This window comes from Taudactylus pleione, unplaced genomic scaffold (assembly GCF_031769625.1).
Source record: "Taudactylus pleione unplaced genomic scaffold, aTauple2 ptg000095l, whole genome shotgun sequence".
NCBI classification, from domain to species: Eukaryota; Metazoa; Chordata; class Amphibia; order Anura; family Myobatrachidae; genus Taudactylus; species Taudactylus pleione.
Genome location: NW_028284497.1, coordinates 12,610,125 through 12,633,638, shown reverse-complemented (window position 1 = coordinate 12,633,638; position 23,514 = coordinate 12,610,125). Strand labels below are relative to the sequence as shown.

The window sequence follows — 23,514 nt, the reverse complement described above, 5'->3', positions numbered from 1 at the left end:
GTGATGTCAGTGGGGCCGGCCCCAGACGGAGGCGTTCTCATGGGAACACCTCTGTTTGGGCAGCCACTCCCCCGGCCCGCCCACCAAAGGGGGCGTGCTGTCACTCAACATCGACAGCACGCCCCCTTTGGTACGAGACCCGGAGCGACGGAGTGCCTGTCGCTATCCGGGTCTCGCGCATGCGCAAGATGGAGCCGGCTCCGTCGTGCGCATGTGCACTGGGCCACCATCGACCCGGTTGCGAGCTCTCAGTTTTGAACCTGCATCCCATGTATTGCCAGTTATCAGAGGTAGAGCCTGAAGATTACTCACCTTAACAATTGTGATAGTTGCACTGTAGAAGACGCTTATTAGAAACAAGGTGATGAATGTGGCTGCTGTGGACCAGAGACTATCTTCATCATCCTCACTGCTGCAATCCCAGATTATATACTCTGCTGTAAGACAAATTGGAAAGAATCATTATTATTTGATCTAATAGAACGGGACTTATAAAATCCCTATTCATAATAAAAAAACAAAACGGTAAAATCACAGACATATTTTCACCCTTACCCATTATTATTGGTTGTGTAGATATTTTGTTTTTATACTGTAGCACATTTTACAGATTTTAAACCTTATAAAACAATAATATGAAAAATCTCTCTAATGCTGAATAGGCATTACAGAATGAGTTTGTTGATGACTTATTAGTAAGTCATCAACCATAGAGCTCGCTTACTAATGTTGCAATTATGTGAAAAGTTGCTTTGGGCCACTGCACTCAGTGTACAATTAGCTTATATCTGCCTAGTGCAAGTTTGAAGGTGATAGCAAGTGTCTAGATCTTAGGAACTCAGCATTACCTGCCACAGTATTTTTATTAGGGCATGCTAACTGTAGCAGGGCATGCTGGGATCTGTAGTTCTACAACAGTTGGAGGGCCACACGTTAAATACCCCTGGTCTAGATAATGAGCCCCATTGACTTGCATCATAGCCTAGTTTTACTTTCCATGTTCTTAACTTGATTTCCATGGTACATACAATTGACAAACTGGGTGTGGTAAACATTATTCTAGTAATTAAAAAGACAATAATGTGCTTAGATGTCACACATAAATGTCTAACAGTATGCACTTATACTTATTCCCCATGTAAGATGTTTAGCCCACAGCTACAGTATGTATCTCATTTTTTTGCATAGCCTTTTGAAGCAACGGAATATTATGCTGTCTGTCCTGCATTGTAAAGACATTTACTAAAAAGTCCTGCGACCCGTCACGTGAGATTGGATAACAGTTATAGTTTGTTTTATCTTTTTTTAATGCAGACTTTGAGGATTTCAACTACAGTTGCTCAGTACTGTACGGTAGGTCTATATAACATGTAGAATAAAGTTGTCAAGTTGTGGCTTTCTATATATTTAACATATTGACTAGTTATATAAATAGTTGCTGTCCATTTTGTAATTCTTGATATATCTATGAGCATATCCAGTTACATATTATAGTTTATAATGATACATTTTGTTTCAAGTACTTTTTAAATAATGGACCTAAAAACCAAATATAATTATGAATAATATGTAATTTGTGAAAGTTATACCTTTGTTTCTCTGTGTTACACATGCTCAGATCCAGTCATGCTGCTTGATCTGCTCCCAGCTTGCCCAAGCTATGTGGGTTGCCAAATTGGACAAATGTATTTGTGATGTGGTTGGGATGTATGTCTGGGACCCTGTACGGTGCAGATGACCAATGAGCACACACATGACAGTGTAGTCACTGGAAGGCCAACATGCACAATAAATATTAGTTTGATTCCTTATGTTATCAGTCTTTGTGCAACCATAACATTTTATTTGATCTTATAGGTTAGAAATTGCATTAAGTTTTTTTTTTCTTATTAGACTTTAAATTGCCTGTTACATGTTACAATATATGTGCTAAGGGGTGGAACCCTTGCAAGATATCACATTGTAACTTGTAGTTTAGACATAACATACCTGGCCAATCCTGAATCTCATTAGTAACATACATGTAGACAGTGGTTGCAGCCTACAGTGTCCGTTCAATTTCAAGTATCAGGAATTGTTCCAACAAAGTATGGTCCCCAGCATAATGATTTGTTTTACTTTTTAAATGGAGTTACCCTTAAAGTGGCTTCAATTTGAATTCCAAAGTGTAATGTAACTGTAAGTCAGATGTGTGGTCAATTCTTCCACACACGGTAAGACCACAGGTTTAGTCCTGTCATGATCAGGAAGACCAGCTACATCACAGGAACTTCTATGCAGTTTGGTTACGATCAGCAGAAAATCACATTTATCTATTGGATCTAGCCAATCAAATACACTTGCTATTTAAGTGAGCAGATTAGATTATTTTGGGAAACTAGAAACAGTGGCATGTTCCCCATTAGTTCATATATGGATAAAGAACCACAGAGTACAGACAATACAACAGTACTACACATGGAGGAAACACTTTGGATTCAAAAGTAGATGTCCAATACAGTCACTGTTAAGCACAAGCATACCAGTTATTGTCCTAACCATCATACTTAGGGAACAATGTCAAAATTGCTTTCTTGAATACTAAGGAATTAATTTTTTAACATAGCTCAATGTATACACTTCTGCTGCAATTCAAAACGATTCTGTCATATTCTTTTTGTATAGTTTAGTAAATAAAATGTGGCTGGTTGCAAAGCGTTGTTCCATATCTGAGCACTCTGCGTCATGTTAGTAAATAAGCCACTTAATGTTAATTGCAAATGCAAAACAATCTAGTAATTTGTAAGGCAGACAGAAACAACACTGCTAATCAGTACACCAAAACTGAGAGTATGGGGTATATTTACTAATGTGCAGGTTTTTAGAAGTGGAGGTGTTGCCCATAGCAACCAATCAGATTCTAGCTATTATCTTCTAGAAGATGACAGATAAATGATAAGTAGAATCTGATTGGTTGCTATGGGCAACAACATCACTTCTAAAAACCCAGTTTAGTAAATATACCGCTTGTCTTTTACAGTGTGTTCCATAATATTGTCACAGAGCTCCCTTAAAGGTTACATTTAAAAGAGTTTTTAAAAATAATAGGACTTCTTTTCATTCATGTGCAGAAGTATTTTGTCAATATACTGTTGTCTTGTCAATTGTCTTTTTAAAATGCAATGATAACCAAGTGCTTAAGTAAATGTTTACACACCTCACACACACACGCACATATATATATATATATATATATATATATAATGTTTGGGAAAGGGAACAATGTAGTTTGTAGACTATAATATGATAGGATTTATATGTGCCACAGGTGTGTAAACTTTGTATACCCCTTGATCCAATATAAAAAAATGTGGCAGTTGGCCATTGAGAATGCCCCATCCTACGTTATATGCCTTACACATGTGGATGGCTTCTCCACAATTCTGCTATTGCCCCTGCAAAAGTGTAGATTAAGTTTAAATCTTTATATGTAAATATAGGTTTTATGTGCATTGTAAAAGTACCTTACACATACATGATTGCCACTGTCACAGACAATACACAACATTCCTTAAAGAGATATTAAACACTTTAGAGAGGTATGTTTTTTTTTTTTTTTAAATCTAACTTTCAAATAGTTTGCTTAAGTAAAACAAGATGTCAAATCCAATGACTAAAGTCTATTGCATTAAATAAATGTATCCTAATATTACTTTATCATTTTACTGTATGAGAAATCTGAGATATGAACAATTGAGATATGGGGGTATATTTACTAATGGTTGATTTTAATTAATCAACATTGATGTTGAGCTTCTGGGGCTAAATCACACATTTACTAACACTTAAAAAAAAAAAATATATATATATTGTCTGCTAGTAAATGTGTGAAACACATTGCGACATCGATATTGATCAAATTTAATTGATTTTAAATTAATACACCCCCAGGTCTCACCTGCTATAAAAGTATTGCTAGACCCAACATGGGGTGAGAAATCCACTTACTGGATGTTTCCTTTGTACCTGTTGATATTTGTATATGTTGGCGTTATATGTATTCTTGATCAGAATCATAACTAATACTGTTTAGAATCTATAGATCACTATTTCTCATATCATTAATACCATGAGATCAGAACACAAGATGACAAAACAAGAGACATATTTAGTTTAGTGATATAATCATAGACAAGAGTTTATTGAGATAAAAGCACACATGACATGACACAACAGACACAAAGTAAGATCCAGTGTTCCACACACCAGACATACGGGAAGAGATATACGTTGGACGGTAATCAGTTTTGCATGACAAACACCTGTTAGGAGCTATGATGAGCAATGTTAACACAATGCAGTTTGTGTCGTTAGATAATTGTATAATAGGTGATGGAATATTTTGATTCCAAGTGAAATTCCATTAACTAACATTGCATTTACTTTAGGTCCACGTTTCAACCATAGCAAGCAATCAGACTTTGGATGCCCGTGATAAATAAATGCAGCATTGGTTAATGAGCACTACTGTTCAATAGAAAAACATCCAAATGGAGCAAACTACACTTATTTAACATTTGCATCACTTCTGTGGCACTGAAACATGATTGCTGATGTTCCACACATCAAATTGATGATAATTGATGATTAAAATGTAAATGATGAAGAGGGTAAACAAAAGAATAAGCTATTGGGCCTAGTTCAGCTTCTGGACAGGAAGAGAAAGCACAAGAATCATTTACCCCTAGATTTCTTTATGTCTTTGGAAGTAATGTTTTTGTGCACTCCAATGCAGGTATATGTGGCTCCTCTGTTCCAGTCAGATTTCTCAATGGTTAATCTGCTGTACATAAAGTAACTTTCTTCATCTTCCTCCTGTATGGGTTCAGTGTTTCTGTAGTAGTCTTCATCCTGGACAACACCGTTCCTCTTCCATTGGATGAAAATATGCTTAGGGTTAAAGCGTTTCACCAGACAGATAAGAGTAACAAAGTCATTGACGAGAAGTTCCTCTGCTGCCGGTGGATAAATATAAATCACTGGCTCTGTTGCGAACTCTGAAGAGAAATAATGAAAATAATACATTATTACATTATTCTAATATATATATATATATATATATATATATATATATATATATATATATATATATACACAGACCCCAATTTTTTATAACTGGTAACGACTTGAATGAAATAGCACGAAGCAAACTACATTACATATTAAGTTAAGAGTTCACGTCAATATTGATCAAGATATATCAGCCCTAAAACGCTGGCATATATTCCCTGTTTATGTCGGCACATTGCAGGCAATGTAAATCCCGGTGTCTGTCACGCTACCACACATAAACTCTATGAATGCTGGCAGAAAAGATAAAGAACTAATAAACGCTGTATTCCCATAACTGATATATGCTGAATGCGGAAAGCATCCATTTGTCTCTACCCTGGGCAGAGAGAGCTAGTTTGTAGTTGATCAGTGGCGAGGAGACACGTGGCGAGGAGACACAAGCAGTGGAAGTGGCGGCTGTTATCTCTTTCTTTTAAACATATGATTCCAGTCACAAGTACAGTCTAAGGTAGGGGTGGGCATAAGCGGCCCCCCAGATGTTGTAGAACTACACATTCCAGCATGACCTGCAACAGTTTTGCTATCTGGCCATGCTAAAACTGTTGCAAGACATGCTGGGATTTGTAGTTCAACAAAAGCTGGAGGGCCACTTATTGCCCACCCCTGGTCTAAGGGCAAGGCACAGGGCGGAAAGTAAGGAGCACTTAAAACCTATTTTATTTAACGCCCATTTCGGTGATAGGTGTGATTTTTTCTTTTATTGCAGTTAATCCTGATAATAATCACCTACATTTATTAAAAAACTTTTGGCGGAGGATCTGAGAGCAGTCGCTTAGCTTCATGCGTGGCCGGGTCTCTCTGTCTGTTAAGTGGGCATTTCTGGGCAGCGACTGGGTGGCCACCTTGCAAATGCATGGAAAAGATCTGTCTCATGGGAGTGTGGTGGGCGTGTTGCCCAACTTCCGTGCTAGTTTGAGGCCTACGTATGGAGCATGGGTGATCTTTTGCACCCAGCAATGAGGTTGGTATAAGGGCTGATACTGGTGATAATGGTTGTGGCTGTGGATGGAAAAAGAGTTGGCAGTGTTTCCATGTGCATAAAGTCATACAGATACTTGTTATAGCTTAAAGTAGTAGTTGTGACTTCTGCGGTCATCCACAATTGCCACCGCTTTTTGTCCATGTACTTTTTACTATGGGTGGGATATATAAATTTTCGCATGAAAATTGCTATACAACCCGCTCTCTTTCACCTGCAAACCAGCATCTGTGATTGCCGATATGAAGTAACACTTACCTATAAGGAACTCTTATTGGAAGAGCTGTCCCTTGTGAGGAGAGGACTTCCAGGATTATGACCAGGGAGTCCTATTGCCCATGCATGCCATCAGCATGTGCAATTGGCAGGAGACAGAGAAAGATCCTTTGGGTACCTCTACAGGGGCTTCTTGCGAAAAGAAGCCTATAAGCTACTATAGACAAGCCATGTTTATTGCAAGGTACCTCCGAAAATGGCAGTTTTCGGAGGTTTTCATGCATTTTTGTGATTAGTACATCCCGTCTTCTTTTTCAAAACATTATTTAATTAATTTACATAGTCAATTAATGTTTTTTTTACATAACCGCATAAAAAAATGAAATACACCCTGATATGGCGTTAACAGATCAGGGGGTCTATGTACTAAGCCTTGGAGGGATAAAGTGGATGGAGACAAAGTACCAACCAATCAGCTCTTAACTGTCACTTTGCAGGCTGTGTTTGAAAGTACATCTCCCCTCAGGTCTTTTTTCTTCCACAATTATTTTTTTGATGGGTTCCCAAAGCATTTGCAAGGAGAATTCTTCAAATGCTGTATCCCATATGATGTATCTGGCCATTTCCTACACTGACCCATTTGTTGCATAGGGGAAGAGCTATGATCCACAGGACAAGGCTAGTGAGCACTTTATGGTGAGAGCTTCATTTTGGTAAAATTTTTTGGTGATATTCCTCTAACTCCATAATTCCATACACTACAAAGTATTAGAGTGAATACAGTATTATCTCTATTATACTTTACATGATCTTTAAACATAATGCTTTACATTATCCGTTATATTTATTACTACAATGTTGTTATGGGATATGTCAGAATTATGTGAATGATTTCTAATTTAACACATAATAAATAGTTTTGTATTTTTTTATATATCAGTGTAATTTTATATAAAATCAGTGACATTTATGTGTATTTACTTATTTACCTTGTCACAAAGTAGGGACCGATGGTACATTCTTATAGTGTGGGTGGGATGAGTTATATTACGCTGAATGAACACATGCTCAAGTGTGAAAAATGACTGCAATTCTCAATGAACGCCAATCCTTTAAGTAATATAGAATCCAGACGTTTATAAACAATGCACCTATTTTGGTCACAGACAAATATTCTTACCCTCTCTTTTTTGTATAGTCTTTTCTATTAGTACTGGAAGATCATCATGTTGGACGGTGCAGGTGAATGATTTTTCGGAATTCCAGTCAGCTAAAGATACCCTCAGTGTACTTTTATATTTATATGTGCCATCATACTCTTGATCAGGCCCAGAATTATATGCCACAGCTTTTTTGCCATCACTACGGCTCCATTTGATGGCTAAAGAGCTTGGTGAATCCATTTGAGACACCAGGCAGATAAGTTTTGGTTCCATGGTGATTAGTAAGTCTTTGGGGGAAGGAGGCAAAAGAACAACCTTTGGATGCATGCCGCTAGACTCTGAAAAGGAAAGTCACAGTTATCATGACATAGAACATAAGCTGTCTTTAATATAAACCAATATAATAACAATATCTGATTATCAAAAAATAATGAAAAAAACAAGGCACTGTTATGTCAATTGTGATCAAAAACGCTATCATCCTCTCAAAATAACATATGTTGTAAAGGCCCTTGGTACTTAAGCTTCCTTATTAATGTAACAGAACAAATGATTCTAGTGACACTAGTAATTCATTGAATATATCGCAATCTACAGTCCTGATATTTCAAAGACTGGCCTGGCTTTGGGCTGCAAATGGAGTGGGGCCTGACAGAAAAAGAGGGATCTCACACTAAATGTGTGTTTTTTGTTTACCTTTGGGCATGATTTGTGTGTGTCAAATTGGGGATGTTGACACCCACATTTGGTCGGGATGTAATGCAGACTGATCTCGATCATTTTTTTTAAGTTGCAGTCATTTACAAGGCGAAGCCGAACTGGCTTTGCCTTGTAAATGACTGCAACTTAAAAAAAACGATCGAGATCAGTCTGCATCACGTACCTCTGGCAGACTCGATCTCTATTACATCCTGCCCTAAGGGTTGTCTATAGATGGCCACCAGAAGAGTGCCAGGGAATAGTGGCAATGTTGCTGCTATGGCACATGCTTTGCCATGACATGTATTCATTTCATGGAGCCCATATGACGGTTTAACCACTGATGGTTAGCTAGTGTACATGCACAGAGGACACTAGAAGCTTGCACATGTACAAAAAAGTTCTGTTTCAGATTCAGACACTCCTTCCTGGTGTTCCCAGGCCTCAGTTTCTGCTCAGCAGATGAGCCTTTGGAAAGAAGTAAGCAAACCTGGCAAACATCGCAATCCCAGCATAGAATGAAAATAAAATTTCCATCAGAATGAGAACATTGATGGTTGCTACACATCGCTTTTCGATGGCTATCCATAGTGGTATCATAGTTTGTGTTTCTACTTGCTAATGAAACAAATTATGCAGGGACAGATTTGCCTCTCATTGTATCTTTTTATCTTACATTCCTACTGTGCCTAATGCTAATTCAACCCTGATATTGGCAACTTCTGTCCCTCATTTCAAACAAATGTTAAATCTTGAAGAGTACCAGTGGCCTAGCACTCACCTGAAGGTATGCTATTCTTACCTATACACTTCTTTATTTTATCTTCATTTTTTGTGGAGGTTGCAGGATGGTTCACCCTACATGTGTAGATGTCTCCAGTATTCCAATCCTCGTGTGGCACACTGACTCTGCTACTAGATCCAAAGTTACCATCATTATCTCTGTAAGGAGTGGTGTTTGTTGGAGAAATGGAAGTCTGCTGTCCATTCAAAAGCCACTGTATGGAGATTTCATTAGGAGTGTAGTTGCTGATGAGACAGACCAGATCAACTGAACCACTTTCACCACAGGAGGACTGCATGACTTCCACTGTGGGTGGGGTCTTTTTAGTTGTACACTCTAGAGGAGCAAACAAAACATTTCATAAATGGTGTCCTTTAGGCACCCATAATAACTACAGCATGAATTATCATAATGGTATTTCTTTAACCAAATTAAGAAAACACTATTTTGTATTTTCCACCGTTGTCTCTGATAACCTTACATTATAGAGGCAGATTTGCAGTGAATAGTTTTGAACATAGCATAGTGGTTTATCTATGATTGGTTACTCTAAATAGCAAATTACTTTTTACTGTAGACTTGCACTTTGTTGGTAAATAACATATTTATATTTACACTAGCTTGAGCCAAACGTAATGCCTTTCTGTAGTAGTAATAAATTCAAAGTCTTAAAAGGCCATTTTGCACAGATCAGTGAATTAGTCAATTTGAGTTAATGCACATTTGTTCTAGAAGGCGATGATTTGGAAAGTAACTGATTTATAGTTAAAACACCATATTTCAAAACTTCTAAGTGAGTAGTTATTATGATCCTACCTGGCATCTTTTTTGTGATTTTAGCCCCTGTTGGTTTGAAAAGCACGTTACACTCATATGGTTTATTGTCCCATTCAGTCTTATAGACAGTCAAACGACTAACTGAGAGGTAGTCCCCATTCTTTCCAAGTACAGCTGGGAAGTTCTTCACTCCACTCGTTATAGAGCCTCCATTCCACTGGACATCTAACTGATTGGGGAGGTAACCAGTAGACAAGCACCCCATAGTGACTTCTTGTTGTGAGGACAGAGTCTTACAGCAGGGCAACAGAGGGAAAACAGAAGGAGCACTTTGCTGTGCTGCAAATACAAAGTAACACAAAAGTGAATTCTACATGCCGTGTTTAAATCCTTTCATTGTAATCATGAATACACTTAATAATAAGTTGCTTTCACTTATAGGATATCACAACAAGCTGCATTTGGTGGGCATTAACAAAACTCTTATGACAGAAAACCATAGTGTTGCCAATAGCAACTATTCTTAAAGTCTCTAGTACAGTTTAGCAAAGGATACCATTGTGTTGGTTGCAATTTGCAACATAATTTTTTTCTAATGGCAATTATAAATACTCAATTGTTTATTCTTTTTATGGCTTACTTAAATAAAATTGATTCTATATACACAAGCGCTTAACCCATATGTTCCCAAATTCTGCCATTACAGTCCAGGTTTTATATCCATGCTTGAATCCTGATGGTTAAATCAAACTCACTGAGGTACTAAGCAAGTCAACTGTGCTCAAGCATGTATATCCTTAAAACATGGACTGTAACGGCGGAGTTTCGGAACCTCTGGCTTAACCTATCAAAACCACTCTGACTTGCTTTGTTTTTTTTCTCTATAACCCATAGTATAAAAATAACAGATTCTGGTTGGCTGCACATTGCATCATTTTATTAAATAATCACTTATGTGTCAAAGCTACCTTACATCCTCTGTTACATAGTATCAGGCTCAGAGGTATATTAATATATAATGATAGGAGAAAGAAAATTACTTTTGATCACTAAATAGCTGTATGGATAATGTATTTTGCAATAAAGCCCAGTGTGTCCAAAGATAACATTACCAGCAAATAATGAAGACCGATATCAATAGAATTTTATTTAGGAACAGTCGCAGTGACTCTGGATGTCCTCTGAAAGGTAATACTGTAGTCTTATTCTGTTATCAACCTGCACAATTATTGTGACTACTTTATCAATATTATTGGAGTGATTTATGTTTCTCCATGTTTCGTTTTATCCAATGAGGAAGAAGTAACACATCACACAAGTGGTGCCCAATTTAGTAACACTCAGGAATTAGCATTTGTTGAGCCAACTCCTAACACCATTACAAATAGCTTGAGTGGTATAGTTGTCAGAATGTTACATTGGTTGGCTGTAAAAAGAGATGTGTGACAATACTTTGATTTATAGTGTATGGCACTGGTCGCACTATCCTAGTTACGGCCCTACTCATACACAGTTCAGATTATGATGAATAACTCACAATGTCTATAGTTATATATATTTAATAAGGTTATGTATTTATACTGAAGATGTAGACTGTCTAACAACACTCACATGGCATGGTTTACATGTGTTACATACAGTATATGCTATTCAACAATAATTAATCCATGTACATACATGACATGTAACATGACTAATATTAATACAATAATAAGCTCTATATAATAAGAGCTGTACTGTAGTTAATAGTTTTTGTTCACTGCATTGCCATGTGCAGAGTTAAGAAGCTTTGTTGTTCAATTGTGCATCTCTTGTTCACTGGTAATCTAATTGCATCATTTATGTTTCTACTTACAATGCAGTAACAACCTAATAACTTCAATTTAGCCTATTACAGGGTTCATCCAATGTGTGGCCTAAAAATATTTTTTGTCAGATCAAAATGGGATTGGATTTTGTTATGCAGACATAAATATCTGGTTGGTTGAATACAACATCATTCTCTATAGTTTTATTCTGAATATTTTGTTTTTCTTTGTCATGATTAGAATGGACCACTATAAACAGCTGTGCCATGCCACACAAGGATGTGTACTCTAATGTCCCTTCAGTTCTGGTGTAGAGAACATGGTATCACCACATGTGTCCAGCCTGGCCACACTTAAGCTGAAAACTTAGTCAGGTACAAGATATCCTGCCAGGAGACAGGCCTCGATAAGAGCCTATCCTGGCAAAGAACTGGAAGCAGTGTGACAGCCAGAACTTGCAACTTAGTAGCACATAGGCTACTATAGGATAAAGTTTTTTAGAGATTGTCCTACTGGGGCCAAGTGGCAAATCTGACAGCTTCTCAGTCCCCATAGAAACCTTTGGGGGCTGTAGCTGCTGTTGGAAATGGATGAACTGCAACAGATATCGGTGATATGTACTGCGGTCCATCCATGGTACATTCGGGGGATATTGAGATATTCTACAAAAATGTAACCTTAACTCATGTTTAGCATTGTACATTATATCACAATTTTTCTGCCACTTCTAAAAAGTGAAAGTCAGCATTGTTTGCCTAACACAAAAATATATGATCACTTTTATAGCATATACCTAGTGTAGTAGTTTAGTTGACTATAAAGTGTGTTTATATGGTAAGCACTGCAATAACAGCAATACATTTCTTCTAACTTCTTATTATGTAATAATATAATAATATGATTACCAAACAATATTGCGAGGCAAAACAATACCAATTCATATTATACTATTCTGTGAAAGCGGAACATCTAGATTTCAAAGTACTTTACTTTAGCCTAAACAGTTGACTTGACAGCCCACTTCAACCACTCACTGTAATTCAGTGCTACTAGACCACCAATCTAACATGTATATAATAAATTAACAGATCCAGCACATTACATTACTGATGAACTAGAAAGTCAAGCAATACTATTTCTGCTCTAAAGATGTGTTATAACTGCACATTCATCTAGTTCTACATCCAGTTCAGCTCTGTCCCATTAATGTGTACATAAGTGCTATCCGCCCCCCTCCACCCATAAATTCATTCATCCATGGTATGACACTTGTGTATTGTGATACACAAATATGCTTTTGCACACCTGTGGATTGTTAGTGTTTAAGAGATAGGCAACCTTTGGTCATGGAGCTGTTGCCATGCTACATGGCCCAGCCTTTCCTGTGGGCACTAGTTGTTTCACAATAGCTTGAATGCATGTTACAGGGCAACAGGTTTGCAGCCATCCTTCAGAAACAATATACATAGCATATTGCCTGAAGCACAGCCCACATGCATACATTTCCTGTTTCCTGCTGGGGTTGATCTAACCATATTGTTGTAGCACTATAACACTGTAACTGTAAAGCATACATGCCTACTTTTGAAACAGCATTTCAGGGAAATTGTGAAAACAGCACCTATGAGTACGGTGGTAAAGTCGACGTGTACTGCTACATCTGAGAGGCGTGTCATAACATTGATTTACATCCAAATATAAATGAGCCCCAAAGCAGTTAGTAAGATCTATTTGTTGATGAAAACACACTGATACTTTTCAGAAGATGCATGTAGCCATAGGGATCATTGTGCCTTATAATCAATAAAGGGAAATTATACTAATGATCCTATTTGATGTACAGATCTCTGTTTTTGTTTACTATAACAGCTACATAATAGGGGTAAGCTGAAATCAGGGAGATTGCTGTACTTTTCAGGGAGACATCGAGATTGCTACTATTTCAGGGAGTCTCCCTGACAATAAGGGAGATTTGGCAAGTATGCTGTAAAATCTCCAACACATTGCAACAACAGAGTCACTTTAAACTCCAGCTGCATTTCATGGTTGCTCATTGTAGTATGGAGACATACATATATTGCTTTTGTATGTTTGTCTGGAAGTAATGCTAACAGTACTATACTCTAATTCCTACAAAACATATTTATAACTTCTGCAAAAAATATTATTTTCCCCAAATAAATATTTAAAACAAAACATTACTTTTGGAATGTATTCCATCCAATAATCTTGTGTTTACCCTCCCACTTGTTTGATTTGAGTCCCAACTCTGCAATCTATGCTATTCCCCACATATTGCTCTATGAGAATACGTCCATCCATGACCTTAGTATTACTGGTCTGGCTCTACAAACACAGTACTGTCTCTGACAACCCACCCTGATATGACCATAGCAGTTCTCTACCTTCCTTCAGGGTGGTATGGACAAGAATGTATTCCTTCATGTGCTAGCACAAAGGACAGAGCATCACAATGTGGGTTATGGCAAGATCAATGGCAGATATAGATACAAATACAGACTTTAGCATTATAAATATGTACATTCTGATATAAGGCGTGCTGGAATGACATATGTTTCTGTCCCTTATGGGTGCGGGCACCTGTAATAGCTGCACCCCCCAGAGTGGTATGTTAGAATATCTACATTTGGCAAGCCATATTATGATGAATTTTGCAGTACTGGATCTGCACTCATCAATACACAGAAGTTCACTATAGAGCTCCTTACCCATTTTGTAAATGATACTCCTTTTTTACCAATCTGACTTCAGTAACATATGCAGCTCAACTATATATGTACAGTACAACCTCCCCTGCAATAAATAATACATATTCTGAATATGCTGATGTATGAATTTTAATGAACCTTTATACAATTTTGTAAACTTAAGCTGGATACACACCTGACAGATATATCTCTAGATGATAGATGTTCATACACAGTGAACAACCATCATCTTGCCACGGGACCCACTGGCCGGGCGGCGTGTCCTGCCCCCCTCCCCACGGCCTTTGCTGCAAGTGTACGGGCGGTTGGCAGACCACCCGTACACACAGCACAATGGAGAGATATATCTGCAGATGATGGTTGTTCATACACACTGAACAACCATCTGTTATCTGGCCACGGGTCCCGCTGGCCGGGTTGCCTCTGCTGCAACTGTACGGGCAGTTGGCAGACCGCCCGTACACACAGCATAGTGGACAGATATATCTGCCATCGGTTGTGTAGTACAGCTAATGCGATATGTCTGTGAATGACGTCATTCACAGACGTATTGCCGGTACCCACTGGCCAACAGGAACCCGATATACTGTATTTGGCAATTATTTGATCAACCAATATGTCTGCCAGTGTGCACCCAGCTGTCTAATCAACCCTGCAGAACCCTGCAATGGGTTACATTCTACACCACTCATCATCTTCACACACGTTTGCAATTCGTGTACCGTAAAGTGCACAAACCTGGTTGTAATACTAGTATACTGCCAACCAGCCATATAGCCCTGGATTGTACCAGTGCTGATTCTACACTGCATCGTGAATATATTATAATGTATCCTACTATTCTATGCTACATGTCTGTCAGTTTGTGTACAACCAGTTGTGGAACCAGCATTCATGAACTCCATACACATATTTTTATCAGTTTTCCAAATTCAATTTATTTTGCTAAACTGACTTCACTGCACCTTTTTGACAGATTGTCTAGTTATATTTGTGTGTACATTTGTAGGTGGTGGAAGATGAGGGGAGTGAATACAACCACTGTGTAGAGTACCTGCTAGCTAGCACCAGTTCTGGTATTGTACATCATGCTGCCATCCAGCTGCTGTGGAACTAAACATCCCAGCATGCCTACCACAGTTTTGCTATTATGCTGGGATGTGTAGTTCCACAGCAGCTGGAGGACTGCATGTTGAATATCCCTGCTGAACAGCTAAGTGAGTGGCAAGCCCATCGTACTGCTTTCTGTCATACCCCCACACAGGTTTACATCTCATTCTGCTGCTCCTATGGTGATTCATCATTCCCAGCTAACAGGTAGAATCCCACCCATGCTTTCAACAGACCCAAACCCTGCTACATACAGGTTTATACAGCTATAATAAAAAAAACCCCATCCCCTGCAGTTCTCATGTTTTGTATGGGGCAATGATGGAGCTATAGTTTGTCCTAATACACTGACAGCTAACATTATAAGTACCTACACTGCTTTGTGAATATAATCTGTAATATACCCAAGTATTTAATACTATGTTACTTCTTTCTAAACACAGTTCTGTCAATTAATCTAGACTCAGCCATTGCTGAATTCCATATCCATATTATACATATGCCAAATTCATCTCCTTTTAATAGATGGATTTCACTGCAAAAATTCCCGTCATTAATGCAGTGTACTCCCGTCCATCATTGGAAAGCTAACAATGTACTTGGTACAGCACCTTAAATCAACCTACTAGTCCCGTAGTATTCTTGTGTGTCTGAACCATGTCCATTCACCATTTTTAGACTCTTGTCTCTTCCAAGGAAATAATGCTCTGGAACCACAGACTGTCAAATTATACTTGTGTGTCATTATCTATAAACATATAAAACTCCCAAACCTTAGTTCTCATGTGTAGTATGGGCAGCAGTGGAGCTATGGCCAGTTCTGATACACCAGCAGCTAGTCTAACATTAACCTGCTGTCCCTATTCTAGTTTCTGATCATGCTGCGATCCCTGTAATGATTTTCCCATTACAATCCATTCTTGCCTGTCCTGTACTAAATCCCCTCCCAAAGCAGTACACATACAGTATGTACAGCTTTGTTACCAATATTGCAGTATTGCAGTACCAGTCATACATGTTTCATTTCTGTCTAGAGCTCTATTCAGCCTAGCAATCTACCCTGCTATCCCTGGACCTACTCCCTACATTATATATAGAGATCTATAATTCCCCAAACAGAATTCTGTCACAGACATACCATGATATACGCAGTGAATATGAACTGCTTTGCCTGTCCCATTAGCCTATAATTCCTGCAATTGCTCTATATACAGTACACAGCCCTGTCAGAGTACATCCAGCCAGCTCCTCATCATTTTACCCCAACTGTTCCATTATTATTCGCAAACAGCTTCATCGCTATTTCTAAGCTCTCTGTAACCTTGCAGCACACTTTCCTATTTCTGTAGCGCAGAACATTGTTCTGTAAGTTTACTACTCTACTTCTTTACCTTTATCCTGCTTTTCTCAAAAAGATTTCCAATGCAGCTCCTTCTGTGTAGCTGTCTATAGCTGCTGACAAACCCAGCAATGTATATTCCGACCCCCTAGCTCCTCTACTGCACTGCAGCTTATGTTTCTACTTCTACAATGTCAGTATAGCATTATGCAATCCTGCAAACATGTTCTAGAGAAACTGATCTACAGAAACAGGTTAAGCAGAGTGACTACAAGCCATAGTACTGTAGTTCTGTCAGTGCCACATCTAAAACCTTTCTGCTTTTATAGTTTAGTTACATTATATTCCTTACAAATATAGTAGCTTTGCTGATATACATTTTTGCTACACTTTTGTTTTGCTTACAGATAAATCGGGTTGGGTATGGGATGCCGGCGATCGGGAGCCCGGCTGGCAGAATTCCTACGCTGGCATCCCAATAGGGCAAGCATACCTAATCAATAGAGTTGCATTCATTGTAGCTGCGCTGTCCACTATTGCAGTGGTTCCTAAATTCGGTCCACAAGGCACCATAACAGTCCAGGTTTTAAGGATATCCAAGGTTGAGCACATATAGTTAACTGAAATTGACTGAGGAACAACTATCCTTAAAACCTGCGCTGTTAGGGTGCTTTGAGGATCAAGTTTAGGAACCTCTAAACTGTACTGAATTCATCCAATCTCAGCCATAAACCTTTACATAGAAGTTTATACAACATACCTGACATAAAGACCTTTAGGGCATTTTAACACAAAACAACTACTGTACCTATGTATTTGTCTATGTCCATCATGCATGTGACAACAGACTGCTTCTGTGATGAGTACACACAGCTCTGCACAAAGGTAAAATCCGTTTGTCCTATTCTGCTTTATATTCCATGACTGCAAATTATGGCATGCCCAACATTGACCTCCGTGCTTCTATTGATGCACATGGATATAAGCTTAGGTTTAGTAACATAACTGCTGGATGGCAGTGTCCACCTCCTGTCCTATTGCATGCATTATTAACACAGTTACACCACTAGCAGTAGTATGGCCCTAATATACTGCTCTCATCTCCAGGGATTTAGGTTTCTGCCATCTTTGCCCTTAAACTACTAATCACAAATTTCCCTTTTTTTATATTCCCAAACAATGGGGTCTGTCATTCCGCTTTACTGCTTTTCCAGCACTGATTCAGTATAGAGAAAGGCCTGGCTGTACTGACCGATGCTTCATGCTCTTCTGTCATTGATATTACAATTCTTATTTGTGGCCGCTTTGCATTGTCTATATCTGCACTTATCCCAATAAAACCCCATGCTGCAATCTGTTTTACTTGTGTTAGTCACCCAAATTCATCAGTTTGTGTGTTACTGTATGTTCCACAAATTTCAAAGCAGCCTTTCCATGATGGCACTGGCATTAAAAACCCATTACATTCTATCACAAGACATATCTGACCATGAAAACCTACCTGTACCGCTCGCCTCTCTGTTAGCTCTAAAGCTACACCTGCAACACATCAGCCTCAACAGGAATATTTCACATTGCATTCAAATAATTTACCAAAATCGTTATAGTAATGTCCCACACATTTATGACATTACATACCCACACTGGCGTGCTCTTACTAATCATTTTGCAGACTCACTTCCCATCAGACAGCTGGCACTGTGACCTCAGTTTCATGACGCTGTAAAATAGTCTGCTGTGCAGGTGCATAGTGCCAAACATCAAAATATAATATACAGAGCAGTGAATCCACTACATTTATAGGACACTTTGTATTTTGTACATATGGAAGAATATCTGGTCAACATGCATGTGTGTGTATATATACATATATATATATATATATATATACACAAGCCAATAATGGTCCGGCACTCATGTTATCGATTACCTTAACCCGGTGCCCTCACAATGTGAAACGATAGGCAATCCGGAGGTGCGCCACTCAGGGTATTGTAAAGTAAAGACTTCAAGCGTCTGAGTCTTTACTTTACAATGCCCTGAGTGCCGCACCTCCGGATTGTCTATATATATATATATATATATATCTATATATATATAGATATATATATATATATATATATAAAATGTTTGTATACATGGGCACCAGAAAACAAGTAGGGATATGTATAGGAAGTATCTGCATTCTAGCTGATGCAGAACAAACATTCACTGGTAATTGCATATTACTGGTGTTTATTATGCTTTTGTTTAACTTTAAACTGTGCAATGTGACGATATACTGATCTGTCAGCTCCTAAGATTTTAGCTTTGTGCATTACCACTTGCTGAGTAAAACTAATTCCTCATCAACGTCAGTGTCTTCGTAAGTATGTATAGATTGGGTCATATAGATCATTTAGAATGAAACATGTGAAAATGTACAAATATATATAAATCATATAGAACTATAGAAAGATAATATTAAATACTTACAGTGACTACATGGCTTCATGTGACTCTTCGGTAGCGGGTGACTATTTCTTTACAGCTCCTCTGCTTCTGATCATTGAAAGGTAGAACAAAAAAACATTGATTAAATCTCAGCATCATCCTGTCCTCCCACACATTCCAGAGAATTACTTGCTGATTCATTTTGTGTCTTGCATTACTGCATACTCATTATGTGAAGTTTTTGAAATGATAATGCTCTGAGTGTGCAGCATACGATGTACAAAGACTTATTCCATGGAAAATGCTGATCATAGGTAATACAGGATATTTTAACATGATCTATTTTGTGAGTTGTTCATCCTGATGCATCTACCACCTTTACAGAATGAGGTATAATGTGGCCTGTCTAGGAAACTACTGATCGTAATGAACGGTATTGAATCCTAGCTCCGGGTTTCAACTTTCATGCAATGACTAGACCAATTGGTTATTCTTAAGAAATAAGGCATTGAAAAGCAAAATATAATAATCTAATGTCACATAATATGCTCAATAAATCTTACCATGAGATGTCATTGTATTCTCACACCCTAACTGAGCAGATACCTCCCTCACAGCTCACATGGTATTAGGTGTTTTGTATATGTCTACTCAAGGAAATAGAGGACAAGTAATGTCATTTCCTGTTTATCTCTTAAGTCTTATTTATTTCAAGAGAAAACTTCTGTTAAATAACAAATAAGAATCTGTAAATTAAATCATATATTCTTCTTAATATTGCTAGCCACAAGTTTTGAACATTGGATAAGTTACACAACCTCATTCCTGATGATGTTTTTGACAACACTCTCATCTATAACAGAGAAAGTTTTACAGTTGGAGATTGAAAGAGTTTAAGAATCCAGAACAGAACACATGTGCAAAGAAAGTCAGAGGCATGAGTTGGGCTTGCATGATTCCTCATATATTTTATACTTATAATGTTCTTTATAAAAGCTGGTAAACAGTGTGGACTACAAGGGAAACAGATGAACAAGGGTTAGAAATGTGGAGATGATAGAAGTAATTAGAAATTAATCTGAAGATGGAATCGATACAAAGGAAAGATCTGAAAAAGGAATGATACATACAGTAGAACACAGCACAGAGCAGGCTGACATTCGGGAGTGTGCTGGCAAATCAGAATTGCTAAAACTCTGGTTCCCATCTCGATGAGCTTTCTGATATGCTTGACTAGAAAAAAGTATAGCTTATGGTCACCACATCTAACAAACATGTCCCCAACATCTATAGCTTTTCTAGTATGGGTTTAATGTATCAGACCAAAATACCTAAAGATTGTTATAATACCTGCTGAGAAGTGATAAGACCTTTAGAACACACTATACAGGACTTCACCTAGTAGCCCTTAGCACACTTAGCATTACTCAGATGTCATCACGACATCTTCTCCATGTAGTGTTATGAATAATAACCGAATAGAAGTGACAAAACCTCTAGAACCACTAATCAAGTGGTCACCTATGGCAGCCACCTTTCCCTTAAAGCTGAATATGCTTACAGGTACTTAGATACCACCAGGACTTCAGCTCTTAACACTATTAAGGTATTATTGAGATTTATAAATAGACAGGACAGATATTAATGAATGTTCTCAGACATATCAGCCCAATATCAATTCAGGAAGAGAACGAGAGTAACAGTTGAGCCAGGGGCAGCTTAAGGGAGTAGGAAGCCAGTGTGCAGTCCTCTTATGGGCTCCATACTCTCTCACAGTGCTGCTGTGAGTAGCCTCTGTCACTGTGCCAAAGTCTACTGTCCACAGGGCCGGATTAAGGGGGGTGACTGGGGTGGTCGCCCAGGGCCCAGATACATAGAGGCCTCCCACACAGGGTCGATGTGACCCAGCAGAAAACAGGTGTCCAGCTGCAACTGTTCCCGGATGGTGGCTCAGCAGCCGTGGCTGTTCAACTGGATGCAGCAGCACAGTTAGGGCTGCTACATGCAGCACAGAGTGGCCCCCGAGTCCCCTCCTCAGCATCATGTGACATGTCACAACTTATTTGCACTTGGGCCCCACAAGTCTTAATCCGGCCCTGACTGTCCATGTCTCCAGGAACATGGTACCTATGCCTTGTTTCCAGTGATTATTCTACTGCGCATGCACAAACTGAACTAGTGCACAAATTGAAAAACTGGTACTGGCAAATCATCAGGAAAATGACAAGCATGCCATTTCCCTGTGAATTGTGCAGCACTGACATGGGTCACCGGAGATGTGAGTTGAAAATATACTTGCAAGGTATGCAGTGTGGGGGTCCCTTGGACACAGGGGCTCATCTGCACTGCACAACATACACCCATTACAGATACACCAATGACTAGAGCTTATCACATTGTAGGAAACGCTATTATGGATACATGGAAATTTGTTATGCAACAGTCATTAAGTCGTAGGTATATAACAGTTAAATACTCTAAATTCACTAATGCTCCTTTCTCTCTCTCAGATCACAACGTTATCACTTGCACATGCTCCTCTTTTACGCAACCACAATGTCATTAAACTCAACAAAGCCTCCTCAAACCCTACAAATATTAATGCTATTATTGTTCAACAACTATCCACCTCTCTGCGACATCTATTCTCAACATCTTCAACATTAACTTCTCCTGAGACTGCTGTATCATACCTGAACCAGACTCTAGAAATAGCCCTTGATAAAATGGCTCCAGCTACCCATCATACTCCACGTAGACTTAAGGTGCATACACACACAACAATTTTTCGTTCAATCGTTGTAAAAATCGTTCACTTTCTGAGTTAAAATGAACGATTATCGTTCATGCGCGTTCACGTTTGTAGTTTGTAGTTCAGTCAGACTGACCAACTCAACGATTTTCAGTAAGGGATATGCAAAAATCGGTTGTAGTTCAAAAAAATCGTTCATTACATTTAGTAAATGAATGATTTTAGTAAACGATTTTCGTTCATTTTTCCCTTGAAAAAATTAACGAAAATCATTTTCTAATATCGTGTGTATGCAGCTTATGCCATCAACCATGGCATTTTAAATTAACAAGGCACAAACTCTCACATAAAGTAGAACATCAATGGTGTAAATCTCATACTCACATAAAAGACTATCTACCACTATTATCGTAATGCTCAGGACATTGTCAAACAAACATATTTCCAATCTCTCATCTCTGCCCAAGCCTCTAACCCAAAAACAATTTTTTGATACGCTTAAATCACTTCTTACCCCTCCCTCTCTCACCCAACCCACCTGCTACTATTAGTGCACAAGGTCTTTCTTCCTATATCAAGGACAAGATTGCTAAAATCTGAAATTAAATTATATGCTCTTCTTCAGCCAGTGATCTGCTCAATTTCCTACTTGAACCCTCTGGCACATTCTATCCATTTGACCCCAAAACTGAAGATGAAGAATTTACACTTCTCATCCCCCTACTCCACTACCTCTCCTCTTGGTCCTATACCCTCACAAATCAGTAAAACTCTGGGCCTGATTCAGACCCGGTCGCAAGCGCTGAGCGCTCGCAACTGGGTTGATGGTGGCCCACAGCGCATGCACACGACGGAGCCGGCTCCGTCGTGTGCATGCGCGAAACCCAGCTAGAGACGGGCAATCCGTCGTTCCGGGTCTCGGACCAAAGGGGGCGAGCTGTCGATGTTGAGTGACAACTCGCCCCCTTTGGTAGGCGGACCGGGGGGTGGCTGTCCAAACAGAGGCGTTCCCATGAGAATGCCTGCCGTTTGGGGTGCGGCCCCACTGCCATCACAAGTGATGTCAGTGGAGAGCTTCCATCATGGCCGCTCGCTATAGCTATGGGTGGTCACCCACAGCTATGCGAGCGGCCAGGAGGCTGCTCCAAAAATTAAAAAAAACAACCCTGATTCAGAGCGAGCGCTCTTTCAGAGCGTCCGGCTCTGAATAAGGGCCTCTGTCTCCTGTGCTAATCCCAACCTTAACTAAGATCTATAATCTCTCTACTGTTATCTGTCCATTACTATTCAAGCATGCAGTGATTACTCCAATTCTAAACAAACAAAATTCTGATCCTAATGCTCTCTCAAATAATTGCACCATCTCCGAGCTCCCATGCTCCTCCAAACTACTTGAGAGACTTGCCTACACTTGCCTCACACACTTTCTTAACTCACATACTTTACTGGACCCACTTCAGTAAGGCTTTCGTTCCCAACACTCCACAGAGACAGCAGTGACCAGGTCAGTGAATGACCTGGTCACTGCCAAGTCTAAATGCCATTAACTTGTTATTCTTCTAGATCTCTCTGCTGCTTTTGACACTGTTGACCACTCTCTTATTATACAAACA

At 38.9% G+C, this 23,514-nt stretch overlaps 1 gene segment (V, D, J or C); it reads right to left on the bottom strand.

The window, feature by feature from the left end:
- Positions 1–248: 248 nt before the first annotated feature.
- Positions 249–23,514, bottom strand: part of LOC148526588 (Ig heavy chain C region, membrane-bound form-like) — a 506,994-nt gene continuing 483,728 nt past the window's right edge. Inside the window, 6 exon segments of the C gene segment in view lie at positions 249–260; positions 313–437; positions 4,722–5,036; positions 7,488–7,808; positions 8,972–9,289; positions 9,770–10,069. Coding sequence covers positions 249–260; positions 313–437; positions 4,722–5,036; positions 7,488–7,808; positions 8,972–9,289; positions 9,770–9,995 — 1,317 coding nt within the window.